We start from the raw sequence: 23,524 nt of genomic DNA, 5'->3' as shown, positions 1-23,524 counted from the left end.
CGTTTATCTCCAAAATGTCCAGCATAAAGAGAGCTGAAGGCCGGTAGCAGGATCCATTGACTGGGGTGATGCCAGTGTCCCTGAAGAGGGGTTGAAATGTATCCGTCCCAGCAACAATGGGCAGTAGGACCACTAGTGATTGGGGCTCATTTGCTGTTATGCCATGTTCACCACACAACCTTCTGGTAATAATTTAGTGCTCCAGGAAAATTGCCTACAGTGAGAGTATGTACTCACTGACCATGCATCTCATGATAGCTGCATTTTCTTCATTAAAAATTGATATATATATCTGGAATTGCTCGTTCTCTCTCTCTATCTCCCCCTCCCTTTTACTTTTTATTTTTTTATTCTTTGGCTTTCATAAAGGGGTTTATTAAGTTACAAATGTACAGTTCTAAGGCCATAAAAATGTCCAAGCTAAGGCATCCAGAGAAAGATACCCTGATGATGTCCGGAACACTTTTGTTAGCTGGGAAGGCACGTGGCTGGGATCTGCTGGTCCTTTGGTCTCTGCTTTCAAACAGCTTCCCCATGGGTGTTTTCTTTCTATATCTCCAAATGTTTCTGTCCGTGTTGGCTCTGAGTTTTTTCCAAAATAGTTCTCTCTTTTATTCATAAATATTTTTATTGAGAAATATACTTAAATGTACAATCCAAATGTGTTATGCAATCAGTGGCTCACAATATCATCACATAGTTGTGTTATGCTTCACCATGATCATTTTTAGAACATTTGCATCACTCCCAAAACAGAAAAAAAAATAATAACTCATAGATCTCATATCCCTCACCCCTCCCTCTCTTTTAACCACAGTGTTTCATTCTACCTAGGTTTTACCCTTTATCTCCCCGAATTATTTATTTATTTTCTATCCTTATTATTATTATTTTTTCACTCATTTGTCCATACCCTGGATAAAAGGAGCATCAGACACACTGGAAAGTTTTCTCAATCACACGGTCACATTGAAAAAGCTAAATAGTTATACAGTCTTCTTCGAGAATCAAGGCTATTGGAACACAGTTCAGTAGTTTCAGGTACTTCCCTCTAGCCACTCCAATATATCGTAAATTAGAAAGGGATATCTATATAATGCATAAGAATAACCTTCAGGGTAACCTCTTGACTCTGTTTGAAATCTCTCAGCCATTTTGTCTCATTTCTCGTTTCCCTCTTTTGGTCAAGAAGGCTTTCTAATTTCCATGATGCCGGGTCCCAGTTCATCCCTGAGAGTCAGGTCCCACATTGCCAGGTTCTCTGCGGCATAATTATCAGTAAGCTTAGCTTCTCCTTTGCAGAAATAAGCTTCATAGGAGCAAGACCCAAGATTGAGGGCTCAACCTATTGATTTGGTTGTCCCCACTGCTTGTGAGAATGTCAGGAATTCCCCTGATAGGAGGTTGAATATTTTGTTCTTTTTCCCCAGTCCCTCAAGGGAACTTTATAAGTACTTTTTTATTCTCTGCCCAAACTACTCTGGGATATAGTGAGGCATCACTCTAACCTGTACAAATCAACTAGATATCATATGCTATTCAAGATTCTGTGTGTTACGACGTTCAAGTAAACTGGTGAATTATTCAATTTTAATAGACAATTATGAAAATTATAATGTTTTTAATATGGGCATTGTGGAAACAAAGAATTTTCTATCTTTTGCAATTGTTAATTTGTCTTATAATAATTTCTTTTAGGCCAATCTTCATGCTCTTATACAGATGAAGCCAGCTTTATCCCACCTTGGAGACAAGGGCTTACTTCTCCTCCTTAGGTAAATTTTAAGTAAATTTTTACTGCAGGCTTTTTTTTTCTGTTGTGTTCTCTCTGACAGTATATATAAAACTGAATTCAAGTCTGAATAGCAAGAGTTTACTCTTTGATAACTGAAATGGGCCTATTTTAGAACTTTGGACGTCCTTTAATACCAAAACTCTGTCTTTTTATTGCTTTCCTAAATGTTTCTTTTTACATATCTGTGTCTCTTGTGATTCTTAACATTTTCTTTATTGTTATTGGTTTTTTCAGATTATGAAAATTTATTGTGATTAAAGATAAAATTATTTTGGTATTAGGAGGGAGCTATTCCAGAAGTGTTTTAGCTCCTTAAACATCTTTTGGACTTAATGTTGAACAATTGCTTGTTTTAATTTACAGATTTCTCTCCATTCCAAAAGGGTTTTCCTATCTGAATGAAAGGGGTTATGTAACAAAACAGCTGGAAAAATGGCACAAGGTAACTTCTTATTGGATAAGACTCAGTTTGTCATTTTTGTTTGGGAAATACATTTTTGAATTTAGAGGATGATTTTTTCTGTATCATCAAAGTTTTAAAACTACTGAAGTTAAATATTTAAATATTCATATGAAGTCAAGTTATAAATTCTGTGCATAATTACATACTAGTATTATTATCCAATAAAACTCACAGTTATTTTTTTTCATGTGAACTGTTGATTTTGTATACATTCTGTTAAAATTTTGCTTGCAATTTAATTGATATGATCATATGCTAGTATAATTTGTTAACTCTCATTTACTCTTGGGTCCCGTTTACAGTCTGCCACATTGCATTAACCATTTTAAGCTTAAATAATTTTGCTAAATGAAGGAAAACTTAAAAACTATTCTCCCTGTATGCCTATAATCATCTAATTAAACATCATTTTGGGGTATCACTTTACCTAAATCTGAAAATAAACTTAGTGTAGTCATAGATAATAGGCAAACTTAGTGAGAAGTTTAGGTTGAAGGTTTTACACAACTTTCTAGTTTTTCTAAAGTTGGTCATCAATGTAGCTGGCTGGCTTCATTCATTCATTCAGCATAATGCATTGCCAGAGCATCTTGGAAATGTTCAAAATAATCCATGTCTAGTGCAAATGTTAAAGGATTTTTAGATTTTCCCAATATTTTTACATTTCACATCATTTATGTCTGTTTCTCCTCCTTTGTTTAAATAATTATGAATTTTTTATTGTCTGTATTAAGCCAGATTAAAAAAGAGATGCTAATTTTTGAAAAAAGAACTAATTTTAAAGTATGCACCTTGAGTAATTAATTAATGATTAGAGAAAAGAGAAAATGTGATAGTTTTGTTTCCTTAATAGAAGATATTTAAAACAATAACTATAATGAACTTGGTAACTTGGTATACAAATTGTAATATTAGAAAATTGCTTATCATCCATGGTGCCATGGTTTCACATAGTTGTCACAAACTGTAACTACCATAATAAAGACATGTACAGTATATAAGGGCACATAGAGTAATAAATGATCTGCCTTAGAGATAAGCAAAAAGAATGTTGTATAGGCTCAGAACAGGGTATGATCTTTGAAGTGGGTCTTGAATTGGAGGAAGGGTATTCAAAAAAGAGGGTAGAGAATAAATCTGTCTAGATTATTAAAACTGCACAGGTATGTGTAGAAAGCCTATTCCAGGGTAGTTAGGGCTAGGACAGGTTGTAAGAGGAGGCTGGAATGGTAAATTTGAGCTAGATTGTTGAAGTCCTTGTATGCCATGTTTTATCATATCTAAAGGTATCAATCTTACAGGTAGAGGGGGTCCACTATAAGTGTTTGAAAGTGAGCACAGTCAGAGCTGAACTTTGGAAAGGTGGTAAGTTTGCAATGTAGTATCAGAAGTTTGATTATCAAAGGGACGTTCTAGGAGTGTTTGGAAACAAGAGTTGATGAGGGCCTGCTCTTCATCAGAGTGGTGAGGTTGGATAGGCAGGAATGTATTTTCTGGGCATTTTTGAAATAGGATGGGCAAGACTTATAGAATGAATTAAGGAAGCCAGAATGATTCTTAAGTTTTGTCATTTGAATGACTGCATATAATGAGTCACCATTAAGAGCTTGTGATTGCAGAAAGTGCTTTGCAGGATGGAGATAATGAATTTTGAATACATTGAATGGGTGTTGCCTGTAGGATGACCAGGAGATGATGTCCAGGAAGTTTTTAGGTATGTGGGTCTGTAGGCTAAAGATAACAATTTGGGGGTTATCAGTGTGTAGTAGTGGTTGAAATCTGAAACCTGAAATCTGTACATTACCAGAGAAAATGTAAAGAACATATGAGAAGTCTGAAAATTGTTCCCTAGAAACCACTCTGTTTTAATGAGGGGGAAGAAAAAGACATTGAAGAAAAAATTATCAGAGATTGGTGTCACTAAAGGAGGATTCAGAAAGGAAGGAGTGGCCAATGGCACTAATGGTTTAGAGAAGTCACATAACATAAACACTGGAAAATACACTGTTAAATTTGACAGGTTGTTGGTGAATAGAAGAAAGGTGTATACAGGCAGAGGCTGAATTGCAGTTAGAGTTGGGATGATTAGGTGTTAAAATGGGAGGTGTCAAAATTAGTACAGTGTGGTCTATGTAAATTAATTAGAGAAAGGGAGAAAGAAAAGGAACAAATAATATATTGATTGCTCAGCATTGAACTCATTGATTTTCTTCTATTATCTTATTTAATCCTCAAAATCTTATAAAATAAGTAATTTTATTATTGCTGTTTTGCAAATGAAAAACTTGAAATTGAGAGTAGACTAATTTATTCCACATCACAGAACTTGAAAGTAGCAGGGCCAGGGCACTTTGATTCCAAAGCCTTTGCTCTTTCCACAGCATTTCATTTTCTCCCAGATGATTTCTACCAGTAGCTTGTGGCATGCCAAGATGAACAGAGACTGTTATAGTTCTTTCTCTTTTGTGTATGAATCTTTTTTTTTAAAGGAGGGTGTTTTAGTTTGTAAAAGCTGCTGGAATGCAATATACCAGAAATGGAATGGCTTTTAAAAAGGAGAATATACTGAATTGCAAGTTTACAGTTCTAAGGCCATGAAAATGTCCAAATTAAGGCAAAGCTATAAAAATGTCCAAACTAAGGCATGCATGGAAAGATACCTTGGTTCAAGAAGGCTGAAGACATTCGGAATTTCTCTCTCAGCTGGAAAGGCACATGGTGACGTCTGCTAGCTTTCTTTCCAGTCTTCTTCACTGCTTCTCCAGGAGTGTTTTTTTTCTGTATCTCCACCAGTCTCTGACTGTGTGTGCTCTGTTGGTTCTGAAGCTTTTCCAAAATGGTTCCCTCTTAAAGGGCTCCAATAGCCACCACACCTTGAATGGGTATAGACACATCTCCATGGAAACCATCTGCTCTAGCTTGCTAGCTGCCGGAATGCAACACACCCAAGACAGACTGGCTTTTAATAAAAGGGGATTTATTTCATTAGTTCTTCAGAGGAAAGGCAGCTAACTTTCATCTGAGGTTCTTTGTTACATGCTGGCCTTCTCTCCAGGCCTCTGGGTTCTAACAACTTTCCCTGGGGTGATTCCTTTCTGCATCTCCAAAGGCCTGGGCTGAGCTGCAAATGCTGAGATGAGGTATGCTGAGCTGCTTGGGCTGTGCTACGTTGCACTCTCTCATTTAAGCACCAGCCTGTTAAGTCAGACATCATTCATTGCAGCAGGCACGCCTCCTAGCCGACTGCAGATGTAATCAGCAACAGATGAGATTCACATACCATTGGTTTATGTTCACTGCAACAGAACTAGGTGCCTTCACCTGGCCAAGTTGACAACTGAATCTAACTACCACACCATCTAATCAAAAGTTACCACCCACAGAACAACAGTGCCATCCTGATCAAAAAGGAGAAAAGTATAACAAATAAGGTATCAGTGGCTGAAAGAGTTCAAACTCTTTCAGAGTTGAGGCTACTCTGGCGGTCACTCTTACACAAGTTTCAGTTATACATTGTTCCCTATCATAGCTTGCCATACCCCAACCAAAACCATTCCTGCCAATCCTAAAGAACAACCTAGGGCATTATGTAAGATTCTACAAAAGTCCCATGCACTAGGGTAACGGTCCAGAAACCTATAACCTCCAGATGGGTCTCTAGACCAGGTATGTCCTAAAATGCAGAGGGGCCAGCCTCTCCAGAATATCAACTATTTCCATCCCCCATCCCATATTAACGACAGCCCCTTCCAACATGAGAAAATTAGAATGAACATAACCCAAATACCCCTAAAGAGTTAGAAAGATCAAAGGTAATGGTGGAGTTATACAGAGAAGGTAAAGTTTAGCAAATGAGTATGATTGCTGAATCATTAAATGGATATTTATTTTAATCCCCAGTATCTGGGAGCAACTAGTAGTAAAAACTTAAAAATGTGGAATCGTAACCCATACCAAACTCTGAAATCTCTTTCTGTGATTGATTATTGTGATGTGCTTTGAAATTTATTTCTTTTTTATGTATATGTTAATTTTTCATAAAAAAGTCAATTGTGATGATTAAAAAATAAAAAAACAAACAGTCAAAAAGCTGCTGGAAAACAGGGGACCATGTTAAGCATTGAGGACATTGGCAGCAATTCCCATAATGGCCCAGCCTCATTTTCCAAGCACCCCTTGTGCCTCCTAAGTTTTTATGGAGCCCAAGAAATAGAGGATGGAGGCCTGTAGAGAATGAGCATTGTCTTTCCTGCTGTCTTGGTGGGTTGGGGACACAGTTAGATGTAACTAGATTTAAAATAAAACTAAGAAATGTAAAAAAAAAAAAAAAAAAAGAAAACACTCCTGAATCATATTGTATTTCTTTTAGTCTCCAGTGTCTTGGAACAGCCAGAAGGAAGAACCTAAAATTGGGGAACTGTAACCCATACCAAACTCTGAAAAAAATCTGTTCTATAATTAATTGTTGTGGTGTGCTTTGAAATTTATTGCTTTTTTGTATATATGTTCATTTTCACAATTAAAAAAGTTACCACCTGTAAGTGGGTTGGTCACATTTCCATGGAAACAATAAAAAAGATCCCACCCTGTAATATTGAATAATGATAAAGGATATGGCTTTTCTGGGGTAGATAATAACTTCAAACCAGCACAGAGGGAGTAGTTTAAATCATATGCACCAAGGAGAAAGTGCTAGTGAGAGGGGGTGATTGACAGTACACGAGAGGACATAGTTGATAAGTGAATTCTTGGCAAGGGAAGTGAATGTATCAAAGGTATTGGTGAATAAGTTAGTCTTAAGAAATAGAGATGGCTCTTCCAGTAAGAAAAGTAGAAGATTCCATGCAGAAGCATGTTAATCAGTTTGAAGATAGGAAAGAAATATTCTCTTTCAATTGTTTTATCTCTCAGCTAACTCAGAGACCTGACTCTTATAGCAGTTCTGAACTTATTACTTTTCGTTACACAGCACACATTAAGTATCCCATTGGTGCTGGTGTGACCATAGAGGTAGATACCACAAGTAGCAGAGTATCTAAGACTGATTGCCTCTTTTTCTAGACTCCAGATGACCACTGTTTTCCGTTACTTTCAACCAATAAGAATGATTGGTTTAAAAAATTTTAGTAAAATGCAGATTCTTTCCTCTTTCAATTTGCTATTAATTAATCTATTTGGACAGTATACCTGAGATTGGTCTATACCAGGTTTTTGCAAACTACGACCCCCAAGCTAAATCTAACCTACCAACTATTCTTGTATGGCCTGCCAAGTATGGTTTTAACATTTTTTCAATGGCTGGGAAAAAAATCAAAAGAAGAATAATACTTTCAGACACATGAAAATCATATTTCAGTGTTCATAAATAAAATTTTATTGAAATACAGCCATACTTGTTTATTGTCTATGGTTGCTTTCTTTTCACAATGGCAGAATTGAGTAATTGTGACAGAGCATGGCCTGCAAACCTTAAGAGTATTTACTACCTGGTTTTTAACAAAAAAAGTTTGCCTGCCTCTGGTATAAATGTTAATTCTGTAACTTGGACTGAAAAAGGAGAGAGAGAGCTATTGTAATAAATATATAGATGAATACTTATATTCATGACTCAGATGCTTATAGATAAATCATTGTAACACTATCATATAATTATGATGGTGAAAGGCTGTTACCTTTCATCTTCCAAATTATGGATTTCCTTTACCAATTATAACTATAGGAGTTGGATTTTTTTCAATATGTTTTACTTTATAATTTGCTATTTACTATAGTGTTTACTATTTACTATAATATTTACTTTACAACTGCTTTGTACGTCTTTGATGTTTTAATTAATCTAATTTTTTGGTGGGTTTTTTTATTTTTAGTTTTTTAGTTTTGTACAAGTTGTACTTGGAAGAGTATAAAGAAGTAATTAATCAGTAACTATTGTTTCTCATCAGAGTATCTTTCAGTACTGTGTGGCTATTTCTCCCTGCCCCTAAATGAAATAAATGTCTGTTGAGCGGATCTTAAAGATTTTCTTATTAGCTAGTAAATAATTAGTATCTTTTTCAAGGTAATAAAGCATTCAGGTTGGAATATTAATATTCAACTTAAAAAAATTCCAGTCTTATTCAGTTTAAAAAGTTCCCCTAGCTAAGGCCTAATACAAACTTAAAGACATACAGTAGAAAGGAGGATATGGTCAATTTCATCACACTGGTGTTCATTCTCCATTTACTAGCTGCAGTTTTGTTCTCTCCATATTTGAGCAGGAGGTGGGAGAAGGGGTGAAGGATTAGGAACAGCCGTATTTAATTAGTAAAATTTTTATCCAGGGTTGTTTACTTTGAGTGTGTGAGGTTTCAAATGTTGATCTTCTACGTGAATATTACTTTTTTGGATTCCTTAAAAACCTCACCACTGGGGATCTCTCATTTGCAGTTATCTTGGAAAGGGTAATAACTCCTCTGGCTGCCTACTTAAAATGCCTCAGGATAGCTAGAAGTCCACACCTCATTGAAGTCTCCTTGCTTCTCTAGGCATATCCTTTTGGGCAGCATCATCAAGATAGTCCAGATATGTTTCATTAGACACTCAACCCATTTCACATTTTAAGTCCTCACCCTTTATTAGTGTTTTCCAAATAACTGTCACTGGTCAAAATATTAACCTGGCAGTGCTACATGAGTATAACTGCTCTTCTAGAAAATTCAGAACGCCTGCCCTAATTTTACTTTTTTTTTTTCCTTATTTTCCTTTTTACTGAGATTTTCATGTATGGAAGAAAGTATAATGGAGATGAAAGTAGTAGTAGTAGTAATAATGGTAACAGTATAATTAAAACCTCTCATTATTATTGCAAAGTAAATATGGAACCTGAAGAAAGAGTGGGAAAATTAACTTTTTAGAGGCTATAAGTAAGGGTTAAAGTAACACACCAAATGCTTGTAGTCTAAAATGTTGCATAATGAAAAATACAAGTCTCCCTATACCCTTCTTCTGTCTTTTCTGTAGGTGATTAACAGTTTCTTTTATTTATACTCAGAAGTGTTCTGTGCATCTATAAGTTCATAATCTTTATTAAAAACTATAAATGAGTTCATTCCATTTGCAACTGTATGACTTTCTCATTTAATAATATGTCCTTGAGATCTTTTTAGAGCAGTACGTTTAAATCTATCTCATTCTATTTAATGGCAGAGTAACATATATAAATATTCCTTAGTTTATGTAATCTTTGATGGATATTGAGATTTTCAGCTTTTTAGTTTTTTAAATGGTGTTTGCTGGATATTCTTTGCATACTTGCACATCTTGGATAAATTTCTGAAAGTTTATTTGCTGACTTGAAAATTATAGATGAATTTAAATTTTTGGTGCTGTTAAAATTGCTCTCTAAAGAGTTTGCCTCAGTTCCTTCTAGTGGTTTAAGATGGAGATCTTTGGCAATAAAGATGTCAACATTAAACTCTTTAGCTTAAAGCACTTAATATGAAGATTTTCCAGTCTTAGTAGCAAACTTTTTTTTTACATATGACCTTATTTATATGAGAGGGGAAGATATTTCTTATGAAAAGGTGCTAAAATGATAGAACTCAATTGATTTCCTTTTAAAAGTTTCTAGTAAGTGTCTTAAGGGTTTAATATTAAGCTTTTTTATTATTTAATATTAAGCTTTTTTCTTATTTTCAATAAGATGAGAAGTAGTATTTTTTTAAGCATTGTTTTATTGTTAAACATAACAAATATGCAAAGAAAAGAAAGAAAAAGCAATGATTTTCAAAGTGCATTTCAGCAACTAGATACAGAACAGATTTCAGAGTTTGTTATGGGTTACCATTCCTATATTTCAGATTTTTCCTTGTAGCTGCTCCAAAACACTGGAAGCTAGAAGAAATATATTTTTTTTCTTTTTTGGGAATAATAGCATGTATACAAAAAAGCAATAAATTTCAAAGCACAGCACAACAGTTAGTTGTAGAACAGATTTTGATATGTATGGGTTACAATTCCACCATTTTTGGTTTTTACTTTTAGCCACTCCTAAGATACTGGACACTAAAAGAAATATCAATATGATGATTCAGCAGTCATACTCATTTGTTAAACCCTACCTTCTCTGTATAACTCCAACATCACCTTTATCTTTCTTACACCCTTTAGGGGTATTTGGGCTATGCCCATTCTAACTTTTTCATGTTGGAAGAGGCTGTCGATAAGATGAGACAGGGGGATGAAACTATTCTATATGCTGGAGAGGGTAGCCTCTCAAGAAGCAGTGTTTTTTACTCATTTTTTTGGATCCAAAAATTTCATTGAAAAGGGGATAGAAAGTTTAAGCAGAAAGCTTATAGACAGAATAAAATATTGACATTCATAATGCCTTGCTCTACTTTTCCAAAAATTTTCTTAATTTCTTATGAGATATTCATTTTTCTAGTATTTATTTATACAACTTTCAAGATTTGCTTAGTACCTGATATTAGTGAAAATCATTAGGTAGTATTATTAAATTGCACTATCTAAAATTAAAACAATATTATTTTCCAGGAATATAATTCAAAATATGTTGATTTGATTGAAGAACAGCTTAATGAAGCGCTTACTACTTATCGGAAGCCTATTGATGGTGATAACTATGTTCGTCGGAGTAACCAAAGGTAGAGTCCATTTAATGAAACAGTGTATTGCTGGTCCTCAAAAATCAAATTTAAAACCATTTGTAATGAATCATTATTACTTAAAATTTTCTGAGTCTTTAAATGATCTAATTATTAAACTGACAGAAAAGTTTGCTCAAAATTTCCATAGACGTTCATAGTACACTGAATGACCTTATTGATACGTGTTCAGATATATTCCATGCTTTTAGCCCTGTCAACCTTTCTAGCTCTAGCATTTTTTTCTGCTATTCTGAGACCAGCAGCAAGCTTTTGTTTTTTTTTTCCATAGAAATCCTCATTCCAGGGTGGGCCATGGTGGTTCAGCAGGCAGAGTTCTCACCTGCCATGCCAGAGACCTGGGTTTGATTCCCGGTCCCTGCCCATGCAAAAAAAAAAAAAAGAAAGAAAGAAATCCTCATTCCTACTTTCATATGTTATTCTGGAGAATTATATCTAATTTTATTTATCTAATACATTATTAATAGACTATTTTAATTAGCATATTTAAAGGAGCCAGTAGGTATATCAAATCACCTTTATTATTATTAGATTGCAGCGTCCTCATGTCTACTTGCCTATACATCTTTATGGACAACTGGTACACCACAAAACAGGCTGTCATTTGTTGGAAGTGCAGGTAAAAACATAATCTAGTTATTTTAAACACCTACAATAGTAAAAACAATTCTTAATATTGCTAAAAATATTATCTTAAAAAATCCTCTCAAAAACCTGTAAGTTTAAATTGTTTTTTAGTCATCTATCTTGTAATTGTCTTAAGCATTCTATGTTTGTAATCCTTAAAAATATCACCTGCTTGTATGCATTTCCCTGATTTATTAACATGTGACCTTATATATAGCTAACTTGTCATGTAAAGTGAACAACCTAGAGAAGGTCTGAGTTCTTTCCTATATTGGAAAATTTCACTTCTCCTTGGTAAACAACATTCTGAACAATGGAGTTTCTTTCTTCCTCTTGTTGGGAAATTCAACTCTGATACATATTCAGTTCTGCTTGATGAGCAACAAACAAAATATATTTTGCTGCTCATTAGTGCCTCACTATTCTTATATACTTCATGTATATGCTCACTTTGTGTATATGCTTCATGTATATGGTTCCACAAGCATATTTTTTAGTATGGTATGTACACTGAATTTGTGGCTATGAATAAGTCTTGCAAGTGTTTTCAGTGAATATAACCTTTTTCTTATTTTTAAAAAAAATAGTTGTAGAAATTTTGCATGTGTGCCTGAACAAATGACTGAACAGTGTGTCTGAGCAAATTACTGAACATACTCGCAAAGTTATTACAATAGTAATCTAACTTTACTTCCTTTTCGTTTCAATATTCATACCAGGAGCACATTGTTTTTCATAAATCTACCCTAATTTTTTTGTGTTCTCTTATTATGCCTATGAAGATTATTGTGGAAGTTATCTTTAAATGCTTTAAGAGAACTTCACGAAATATTTAAATAATTTGCTTTAGTGTTATTGTCTGATATAATCTGGTAAAATCTAAGCAGTGATTTATTATTTTCTATTTAAAAGAAGTAATGATAATTATGGTTAACATTCTTGTAACCCAACTATTTCGTAACACTTTGTTAAGTACCTTATAGGTAATAATTCACTGTATCATTGAACCTTATGAGACAAGATGCCCTTATTATCCCTATTTTAGAAATTCAGAAATTGAGGTATGGGACAGTTAAGGAACTTACCCAAGGCCACACAGCAACTAAGTGGTAACTCTAGAACTAGAACACAGAAGCCATGCTTTAAAAATTATTTTCAAATTTTCAATATGTAGAAATAATTGAACTCAACATAGATTTTAAGAGGAAATAAGAAAATAAAGTTGAAAACATATGAAATTATTATTCATGAAGTATTTTTTTCCTTCTTTCCAGAATATTATTACAGAACTCTGTCACAGCGTTCGTACACCGGATTTGGATAAGTGGGAAGAAATTAAAAAACTGAAAGCATCCCTTTGGGCCTTGGTTTGTAGTAAACACTTAAATAAGATTTTTGTGGTTTTTAAGATTTTATTTTCCATTTTCCCCATTAATGTTAAATAAAAAAAAAGTTATTTTATTTGGAACTTGTTATAAGACCAAAATTGTTCCTGCAATTTAAGAATATTTTTATGCCAAAAAAGTAGATGGTTTCACTGTTGATTTTATAGTTTCAGTTTTATTGTTAACACAAATTGAACATTAATTCCTAATATTCCTTATTGAAATTTTTGTTCTTTACATTTTTTCTCATAGATATGCTTAAACTTGTTGGTTTGCTTTTTAGTAGCATCCCAAATGTCTTAAAACAGTTACTCTTAGAAGTATATTTGTTTTAAGTGATTTTATTCTTCTTTCAGGGGAATATTGGCTCATCAAATTGGGGTCTTAATTTGCTACAGGAAGAAAATGTGATACCAGATATACTAAAACTTGCAAAACAGTGTGAGGTTCTTTCCATCAGAGGGTATGTCATTTAACTCAGAAATCTTTCTGATGTGTCTCGTTATTCACAAATGGATGTGAGAGGGGAGTATTTTATAATTCAATATAGTCCAGTGTTGAAGTCTAGTATAAATATTAATTCATTGAAAATCTGTAAGATTTTTTTAATGCAGTAATAGTTAGAAATTTTAAGGAAATCTTGTTTAATATTATATTCCATTTTATTATAATATTGAAATCTGTCTTGCAGATAAACAGAGAAATATAGTGTCTAGTTGTATATGCTCTAAATAGTCCAGATATTGCAAATTTATGCCAGAAAACTTGATGTCTTTTGCTAAGATTGTAAGGTATTCTTTTTATTTTACTGTAATTATTATTTTTATTAGAAGGCTTTTCATGTTACATATTGCTGCTAATTTTCTCCTAACTGGTTTTAATACAATATATTTCTACCTGCTAAATAATTTTTAATGGTTTGCAAAGAAAATTCAGATATGTACACAACAATTTAATTATTCTGTGGTTGCTTTAGGAATTCCAACTTGAACTTAATTAATTAATTAGATGTCATTACTACATGTTTTACAAACAGGACTTGTGTGTATGTGCTTGGACTCATAGCCAAAACTAAACAAGGCTGTGATATTCTAAAATGTCACAGCTGGGATGCAGTGAGACACAGTCGCAAACATCTTTGGCCAGTGGTTCCAGATGATGTAGAGCAACTCTGTAATGAGCTATCATCTATCCCAAGCACCCTAAGTTTGAATTCAGAGTCAACTAGCTCCAGACATAATAGTGAAAGTGAATCAGCACCATCAAGTGAGTATCATGAAGGGCTCATATAAACTTAGCCAAAAATGAACATCTCTATTACAATTTCAAATTTTAAATGTATTTATTACATTCCTAATTTTACTTTTTTTCTGAAATAATTATTTGGTATTAGTAACTTCTTGGAGAGTGCTCATTTTTTTTCACAAAAGCTTGTAGTCACCAGCTTACATTGTTCTCTACCTTTTCTTTCTAAATAGTCTTTTTTGTTTATGGAAAATCCTATGTGCAGACGTATATAATAAGCCATGCACTGGAAGAACTATTTCTTCTTTTTTGTGATTGTCAGAAAAGAGGCAAATCTAATAAGTATATGTTTATTCATCTACCTTCATTTTACTCATTTTTCAGAGGTAGGAATTGTTGAACAGTAATATATTTGTTAGATGATATTTTCACTTTTTTTTGAGAAAAATGCTAAATTTTAAAGTTTATTAAATAGTGAAATTAAATTATAAAATAATTTGTGGTTTGAAGCCCTATGCTAAGTGCTATTTTGTACAAAATTTATGACTTATTTCTTTGTTTTAAGGAGATAGTGCAATATTTATCAAACATCTCATCAAATCTAAGATACTATGAATTATAGGGTATATATCAGTATTTATCTAAGAAAAAATAAAGAAATGCTGCCTGTTAAACTGTTATATACTACTTATTGCTGGATAATTCCTGATTTTAGAGATGTTAAAATGTGGAAAAGGTCAATATTAGAATTGACAAAATATGGAAATATAATGTAGTATGCACATTTATTTAGGATTTGATCCTGTTCTCTTTCAAAATATATTTGAAGTCATTTATGATTATTCAACAAAGAAGTTAAAAATAAAAATAGAATAAAATACTATAGGTATCATTAGGCACCTGTGTTGAGTGTTCTATTAGAGATTGAGCACTGAATTTAGATGAGCTTCATAGTACCTAAAGGAAAATAGGAAATAATTGTAGTTGGTTTAAGCATGAATTTAAAAGAATGTGATTAGATTCTCTGAAGGAGATTTTGTTTAGATTTGGGACTTCAGTTAACCACCAGGGAGTTATTATCCACATATATAATTTGGCCTATAGACTATACTTGTCAGAGCTGTGAAGGCTAATGCCAAATAGTACTGCTGAGAAGCTCGCATTGTTCCAGGATATTTTCTCAAACTAGTTGTGCTGTATAAATGGAATCTCTATGCCTGAAATATGTCTTTTTCCTTATATAATTTTTTTAAACTTTTTTATTGTATATATATATATACAAAGCAAAGAAAGAAAAAGCAATAGTTTTCAAAGCACTCTTCAACAGTAGTTGCAGGACAGATCGCAGAGTTTGTCATGGGCTACCATGCAATCCTCTCAGATTTTTCCTTTTAACTACTCTAAAATATAGGAGGTTAGAAGGCTTAAATATTTTTTATCATCACAGTCTACTTTTTTCCCTTTTTTTTTTGTGAAAAATAACATATAAAAAAAGCAATAAATTTCAAAGCACAACACCACAATTAGTTGTAGAACATATTTCAGAGTTGGACATTGGTTACAATTCCACAATTTTAGATTTTCACTTCTAGCTGCTCTAAGATACTGAAGACTAAAAGAGATACCAATTTAATGATTCAGCATTCATATTCATTTGTTAAATCCTATCTTCATTGTATAACTCCACCATCACCTTTGATCTTTCCATCCTTCTCTTTAGGGGTGTTTGGTCTATGGCCAGTCTAACTTTTTTATATTGTAAGGGTCTGTCACTAATATGGGGTAGGAAGATGGAACTATCTGATGTTCTGGAGAAGTTGAGCCCTCTAGGTTTCAGAACTTATCTGGACAAGGGACCCATCTGGAGGTTGTAGGTTTCTAGAAGGTTATTCTAGTGTATGGAACCCTTGTGGAATCTTATATATTGCTCTGGGTGTTCTTTAGGATTGCCTGGAATGGTCCTGGTTGGGGTTTGGCAGGTTATGATAGGTAGCAAGGTCTAATTGAAGATTGCATAAGAGCAATCTCCAAAGAGCCTCTCAATTCTATTTGAACTCTTTCTGCCACCAGTACTTTATTAGTTACACTTTTCCCCCCTTTTGGTCAGGATGGAATTGTTGATCCCACAGTGCCAGAGCTGGATACATCCCTGGGAATCATCTCCCACATCACCAAGGGAGTCTTTCACCCCAGGATGTCATGTCCCACATAGCGGGGAGGGCAATGATTTCACTTGCAGAGTTGGGCTTAGAGACAGTGAGGCCACTTCTGAGCAACAAAAAATGGTCCTCCAGAAGTAACTCTTAGGCATACCTATAGGTAGTCTAAGCTTTTCCACTAACTACATAAACTTCACAAGAGTAAGCCTCAGAATTGAGGGCATGGCGTATTGATTTGAGTGTCCCTAATGTTTGACACAGTATCAGAGGATTCCCTGATGGTAAGGTTTAATAGTTCCATATTCTTTCTTCTAATCCTCAAGGGACTTTGCCAGTACTTTTTGATTATCTACTTAATATATTCTAGGATATGTTCAGGTATTATGATAATCTATACAGAATTTAAGGACCTTTTCCTTATTCTGGGCTCCCTGTGTTTCTGTTGTTCAAATGAGCTATACAGATAGATTGAGTTAGATTATGTGCTACAGAAAATTTCCATTCCAGACCAAATAAATCTTTCTTCCTTTGGTCTCAAAGAGTATGTGTGGTTCTAAAATATAGGCACTGTCTTCCTTACCCCTATGTTCTGAATTACTTTAACCCCAGCCTGATAGGCTCTGTTCTTATCTCTAAATATCAGGTTATATGTTTATATATATATATATATAACAGCCTTTCAAAATCCAGGAGTAGTAATCACCACTCCGGACTTAATGTGTCTGCTTTAAAAGTTTAGAATCCAGGCCCCTGTTTTCTTACAAGCATTTTCTAAAGAAGACCATACCATTGTTGTTCTTTTGTTTCTGCTTTTTTTGCCTCACCAGATATCCCACATGTTCATTCACATCGCTGCAAGCCTCACGACTTTATTCCTTTTTGTAGCAGCACAACCTTCTTCCTCATATAATTTATTGAGTTGAAAAAAAATTTTTTTATAAGTTCAACAAAAACTAATCTTATATGTCAGTAGAGACAATAAGTAATGATTTTGAATATTGACTCTAATGTCTGGTAAGCCTAAATTTGAATTACAGTATTCTTTGGCATCAGTATTTCCCTTCAAATGAGATTCATGTTAGTAGGGAATCAAAGAACCCACCCCTCAGGCTGTCCTTGTGTGTAACCAATCAAGTGAGCATTCATGATCAGGTCTCCCTTTTACCTTTATTTATTTTATTATCCACACACAGTTTTGATGCTCAATGCCAACAAGGGTCAGTGAAGTGAAAACTCCTTACATTGCTAGTGTCATTTCCTTTTACCTTTCATTTTATCCCAGAACGAATAAAATTATTCAGGATAAATTTAAATTGAAGGCTCACTAGAACAATCAGAAGTACTACATATTAGCAGTGCTGTAATGAGTCCTATAGATTTTTTTTGGAAATAACATGAGATCTTCATAATGACATAATTTTACATTTTATTCAAGGAAACTCCTTTGTGGTATAGTAACCCTTTATTTTTGAATTTTTATTTCGCAAATGACTATTGAAATTTTTTTTTCCCGAAATGTAATTTGTCACTAACAGTTCTCATGATTTTACTTGACATTGTTTTTTTACATACTTTTATTAATCAACTGTTCAATCACAGGTATGTTCATAATGGAAGATGACCGGTTTGGCAGCAGCTCTACAAGTACATTTTTCCTTGACATCAATGAAGATGCAGAGCCAGCATTTTATGAACGACCTGGACCTATAAAGGATAAAAATTCATTTCCTTTCTTTGCTTCCAGTAAACTTGTGAAGAATCGTATCTTGAATTCACTAACTTTGCCTAATAAGAAACATCGTAGTAGCAGTGATCCAAAAGGAGCAAAACTGTCATCTGAAAATAAAACAAGCAACAGGCGAATTAGAACACTTACAGAGCCATCCAGTGTTGACTTTAATCATAGTGATGATTTTACGCCCATATCCACAGTTCAGAAAACATTACAGTTAGAAACTTCATTTGTTGGGAATAAGCACATTGAAGACACTGGTAGCACTCCTAGTATTGGAGAGAATGACTTAAAATTCACCAAGAGTCTTGGTACAGAGAATCACAGAGAAAACACAAGCCGAGAGAGATTAGTTGTAGAAAGTTCAACAAGCTCACACATGAAGATACGTAGTCAAAGTTTTAATACAGACACTACAACAAGTGGTATAAGTTCAATGAGCTCAAGTCCTTCACGAGAAACAGTAGGTGTCGATGCTACAACCATGGACACAGACTGTGGAAGTATGAGTACTGTGGTAAGTACTAAAACTGTTAAGACAAGCCACTATTTGATGCCACAGTCTAACCATCTGTCTCTCTCCAAATCAAACTCAGTGTCCCTGGTGCCTCCAGGTTCTTCTCATACACTTCCTAGAAGAGCACAGTCACTTAAAGCACCCTCTATTGCTACAATTAAAAGTCTAGCAGATTGTAACTTTAGTTATACAAGTTCTAGAGATGCCTTTGGCTACGCTACACTGAAAAGATTACAACAACAAAGAATGCATCCATCCTTATCTCATTCTGAAGCTTTGGCATCTCCAGCAAAAGATGTGCTGTTTACTGATACCATCACCATGAAGGCCAACAGCTTTGAGTCAAGGTTAACACCAAGCAGGTGAGAAAATGTACTTTTAAAAATGAACACTAGCAGTTGCATTTTAGCAGATTTAAATGGAAAACATTACCCAGGTTTTTACATCTACATAAGCCTCAGAACTGACCTAATATAATTGTTTACTATAGTAGGTTATAAGCTCCTAGTTACCCGATATGATTTGAAATGGATTCTTGCAGCTGCGAGGGGGGAAAAAGAAACTCCTTTAGGCCCTGAAAATAAACATATATGCTTTGCAAAGACACACAAGTCACAAGCTTTTTTTTATTTATTTCTCGCTTCTGCAAGGATCGATTTTAAAAAGAAGCATGTCGGGGGAATCAGGAGCTTAAGACCTACAATAACAAACAACCTTTTCAGGTAGGTCAATTTAAGGCCCAAAAGTTGACCTCTTTGTTTTGTTTTGTTTTTTTAAGATAACTGAAATTTTCAGTTTGTTTTAAGAAGCTAAGATTACTAAATAGGACTGTAATAAGCACTAAATGAATTACTTGACCCTCATGGTTCAGCAGCAATAGTTTCCCTGCACTCAAGGATATTTAGGGAATTTCTATGCTGTATTTAAATATTTAAGATATAACTTTCAAAGATAGGCAATGTTAAATTTGATTGTTGAAAAGATTTCTGTGCCTATAATTTGTTATTGGGCCAGATATTTCTTTCTAAACAGAGTTCCTTAGTTTTAATTTATTCATTTACATTTTAAAATTCAGATCAGTGTACCTCAAGTACTTAAAATAGTTCCTGGCACATACTAAGCACTCAGTAAAAGTTGGGTATTATCATTATTATTATCATTATTGGTCATTATTTTTAAAGTACTCCATCTGGCTGAGATAACATAACATCCAAAGTAAGAAATTGCATAAATTAAGAAGTAATTTCTTATCTCCATGGGTCTTAACAGCTTTGTCACTTTCATTGATGCAGAACTAAGCCTGGCAAACCTCTCAACAGCTCACCATTATAAACTTACACAGGTCCGCATTCAGAGCTGTTGGAATTTATTTGGGAACAAGATTGGATTTCAGGTATCTAGGCCTATAGAAGCAACAAATTAGAACCTTCTACTTGTAAGCCCGTTGCAGCAGGAAAGGACAACTGATAACATTGATGAGCAAAGGAGGAAACTTAAATGGTACAACATGGTATTTAAGAACTGAAAGACCACAGCAGTCTGGTACCATTCAACCAAGTGCAGTAAGTAGTCTAGGACACTTAAATAAGCAGAAAGAGTGCCTCTATTTTAGAGCCTAGTAACCAAAGTGCCATTAACTTGGAATCATCCAGTTAGGTTTATTATATCTTGTTGAAGCAGGAAGGAAAGACTTTAATAGGCTTTAGAATCATTTCTGTACACATTGAGTGTAGCATAGATAAAAAGTTGTGGTGCTTAAAGATTGGTAAGGATAAACCTGAAAAGATACTATCTCAAATCCCTCTCTAATATTCTGTATTCATAGGATCTTATTTTCTGTATTCTTTGTTAGAATAGGAGAAGGATATTTGAAAATTTTACCTCTGGAGATTTATTAAATTATTGGTATTATAAAGGATGAATAGATGTTTTTAATTTCTTGGGGGAAATTTTAATTTTGGGGGGAAAACAAACAAAAGAGCAGTATAGAGAAGCACATGCAGCTTGTAAAAAGGCATGGAGGTGTAACAAAACTTCATGTTCATCAAATCTTTCATCAGTTCTTCAAAATTTAATACCTACTATATGAAAAGTTCTAAGAGGAAAAAATTGAACATGTCACCATTAATTTTCCTATTGGTACTTCTGCCCCTTAGTTCTGAAAAAATGAAAATGATAGAAGATAATTACAAGTTTACTTTAAGTAATGGTTTGGAATCCTGGCTGACATTTTTCCCCCTGTAAAATTCAAACAGTAGGCATGCTGATATCTGTTTGTAATGGATAGCATGAATCCACCAATCTTAAAAATCATATCTCACTGAGATACTTCCTTTTGAATTTTTATTTCTGTTCCTAGTACAGAGTGAATGAACTTGGACAAAGTCTTCTGGGTCTCAGTTGCCTCCTCTAGTAGAGATTGGACTAGATTAGTTGCAGTTTAAACAGAGAAACCCTAATTTCAGAAAAGTTCTGTGGAAGCCCAATATGTAGAATAGATACAAATGCAGTTACTTGGCTGAAGTGGGGATTGTGAAGCAGGATAATCCAATGGTTCTACCCACTCTGTCCCTCATTTCAGTAGTCCTTGAATAGTTTTATGGAGTCAGAGAGATATAATGAAGTACCATTTGAAAACCGCTGACCTACTTGATTTCTAAGGTCTCCACTGACACTTAAAAAAAAAGGAAAAAAGTTTCTTAATGTGTTTTGTTAATCAGAAACACTTAATTATTTTTTAATTGATGCCATATCATTATAAACATTGGAATTACAGTAGCCTAGATATTCATTATGAAAATTGCCTAAGACGTTTGAACTGCAAATTCCCAAATGCATTTCACAAATTGAAAGTACAGTTTCCAAGCTGTTGGTGAGGTTTACCTATAGTCTAAATAAGTTCACTTTAGATGAGTTGATTCAAATTCTTATTTGATCCTTAGAATAACAGTAAGTAGTATTCTCAATAAGGTGGTACATGGTATTCTCATCAGTGATATAACTGAAATAAAGTACACTACATATGTGGGCCTTCTGGTCACTCTCAGTGTGACCTTTCCTGCTAGAGCCTTTTTCTTAAATCTTCTTATTTTAAGGGTCTAAAGTAAATGTGCTTTTGTTTTATATAAAAATTATAGGTAACATTTTTATTTCATGAAATAGAACATAGGACTGTGGTTTTTTTATTATTAATTTAAAATTTTTTTTAAATACCAAAAAACACCAAACAAACACAAACATTCTTAACTTTTGATCGTTCCGTTCTACATATACAATCAGTAATTTACAGTATCATCACATAGTTGCATATTCATCATCATGATCATTTCTTAGAATATTTGCATCTATTCAGAAAAAGAAATAAAATGAAGACAGAAAAAAATTCATATGTACCATACCCCTTACCCCTCCTTTTCACTGATCACTAGCATTTCAATCTAAATTTATTTTAACATTTGTTCCTCCTATTATTTATTTTTATTCCATATGTTTTACTCATCTGTTGATAAGGTAAATAAAAGGAGCATCAGACACAAGGTTTTCACAATCACACGGTCACAGTGTGAAAGCTATATCATTATATAATCATCTTTAAGAAACATGGCTACTGGAATACAGCTCACATTTTCAGGCAGTTCCCTCCAGCCTCTCCATTACATCTTGGATAACAAGGTGGTATCTACTTAATGCATAAGAATAACCTCCAGGATAACCTCTCAACTCTGTTTGGAATCTCTCAGCCATTGACACTTTGTTTCTGTCTCATTTCACTCTTCCCCCTTTTGGTTGAGAAGTTTTTCTCAATGCCTTGATGCTGAGTCTCAGCTTATTCTAGGATTTCTGTCCCATGTTGCCAGGAAAGTCCACAAGCCTGGCAGTCATGTCCCACATAGACAGGGGAAGGGTGGTGAGTTTGCTTGTTGTGTTGGCTGGAGAGAAAGGCCACATCTGAGCAACAAAAGAGGTTCTCTTGGAGGTGATTCTTAGGCCTAATTTTAAGTAGGCTTGACCTATCCTTTGTTGGGTTAGGTTTCATATGAACAACCTCCAAGACTGGGGGCTCATACTATAGCTTTGGTTGTCCACACTGCTTGTGAGAATATCAAGAATTCAACTTGGAGAAGTTGAATTCTCCCCCTTTCTCACCATTCCCCCAAGGGGACTTTGCAAATGCTTTTTTATTCACTGTTCAGATCACTCTGGGATTTATTGGGCATCGCTCTGGACAAATCAACAAAATCTGATGTCCTACTCAAGGTTCCATGTGCTTATGGTGTTCAGTTAAGCTGTCTACATAAGTTATATTAGGAAACGCACTAGTCAAAATATAAATTTTGTACCAAATAAACATTTTTTGCTTTAGTCTCACGCATAAGGTAAAATTTAAAAATATTAATTACCATCTATTTTTAGCACCCTGCAGTAATGACATTCCTTTGTTCTTCCTCATGCAAAAACCTTATTAAAATTGTACATTTAGTCACTATCATTATACACTTTAGGCATTCCTAAATTATACCATCTCAGTCTTTGTCATCTATCTTTCTGATTTCATTTGTGCCCCCAGCCCTCCTCCCTCTATCGTTCTCACATTCAGCTTCATTCAGTGTTTTATCATAATTGAATTACAGTTAGGTAGTATTGTGCTGTCCGTTTCTGAGTTTTTACATTCAGTCCTGCTGAGGAGTGTGTTTTTTGCTGTGATAATCTTGTTACCATTTATGAAGCTTGTTGTCTTAGAAAATAATTTGTTTAGAATGGGCCTACATTAATACATTTCAGATGACTTGTTTTTTCAAATAGCAGTATGCTTAAAATGTAGAATCGTGCATAGTGCCTTATACATACTAAGGAAAGCCCGGTAAATATTTTTGCGTATCTATTGCATGAATAAGAATCTGTATGTAAGAAGTATAGTTTATGAAAATAATTAAT

General features: G+C 34.0%; 1 protein-coding gene across 4 annotated transcripts in view; it reads left to right on the top strand.

Moving 5' to 3' along the window:
* RICTOR (RPTOR independent companion of MTOR complex 2) overlaps positions 1-23,524 on the top strand; it is a 193,025-nt gene that overhangs the window by 148,337 nt on the left and 21,164 nt on the right. For 2 of the 4 annotated variants that reach the window (XM_077117031.1, XM_077117029.1), the window contains exons 24-32: positions 1,699-1,775; positions 2,159-2,237; positions 10,794-10,903; positions 11,456-11,543; positions 12,826-12,918; positions 13,293-13,399; positions 13,973-14,202; positions 17,940-18,951; positions 19,240-19,311. In XM_077117031.1, the coding sequence (XP_076973146.1) occupies positions 1,699-1,775; positions 2,159-2,237; positions 10,794-10,903; positions 11,456-11,543; positions 12,826-12,918; positions 13,293-13,399; positions 13,973-14,202; positions 17,940-18,951; positions 19,240-19,311 (1,868 nt within the window). The remainder of the gene's footprint in view (positions 1-1,698; positions 1,776-2,158; positions 2,238-10,793; positions 10,904-11,455; positions 11,544-12,825; positions 12,919-13,292; positions 13,400-13,972; positions 14,203-17,939; positions 18,952-19,239; positions 19,312-23,524) is intronic. The other 2 variants (XM_077117032.1, XM_077117030.1) reach the window with 1 other exon arrangement.

Source organism: Tamandua tetradactyla, chromosome 9 (genome assembly GCF_023851605.1).
Source record: "Tamandua tetradactyla isolate mTamTet1 chromosome 9, mTamTet1.pri, whole genome shotgun sequence".
In the NCBI taxonomy this organism is placed as follows: Eukaryota; Metazoa; Chordata; class Mammalia; order Pilosa; family Myrmecophagidae; genus Tamandua; species Tamandua tetradactyla.
Note: the sequence above shows the minus strand (reverse complement) of the source record. Positions and strands in the feature narration are given on the sequence as shown.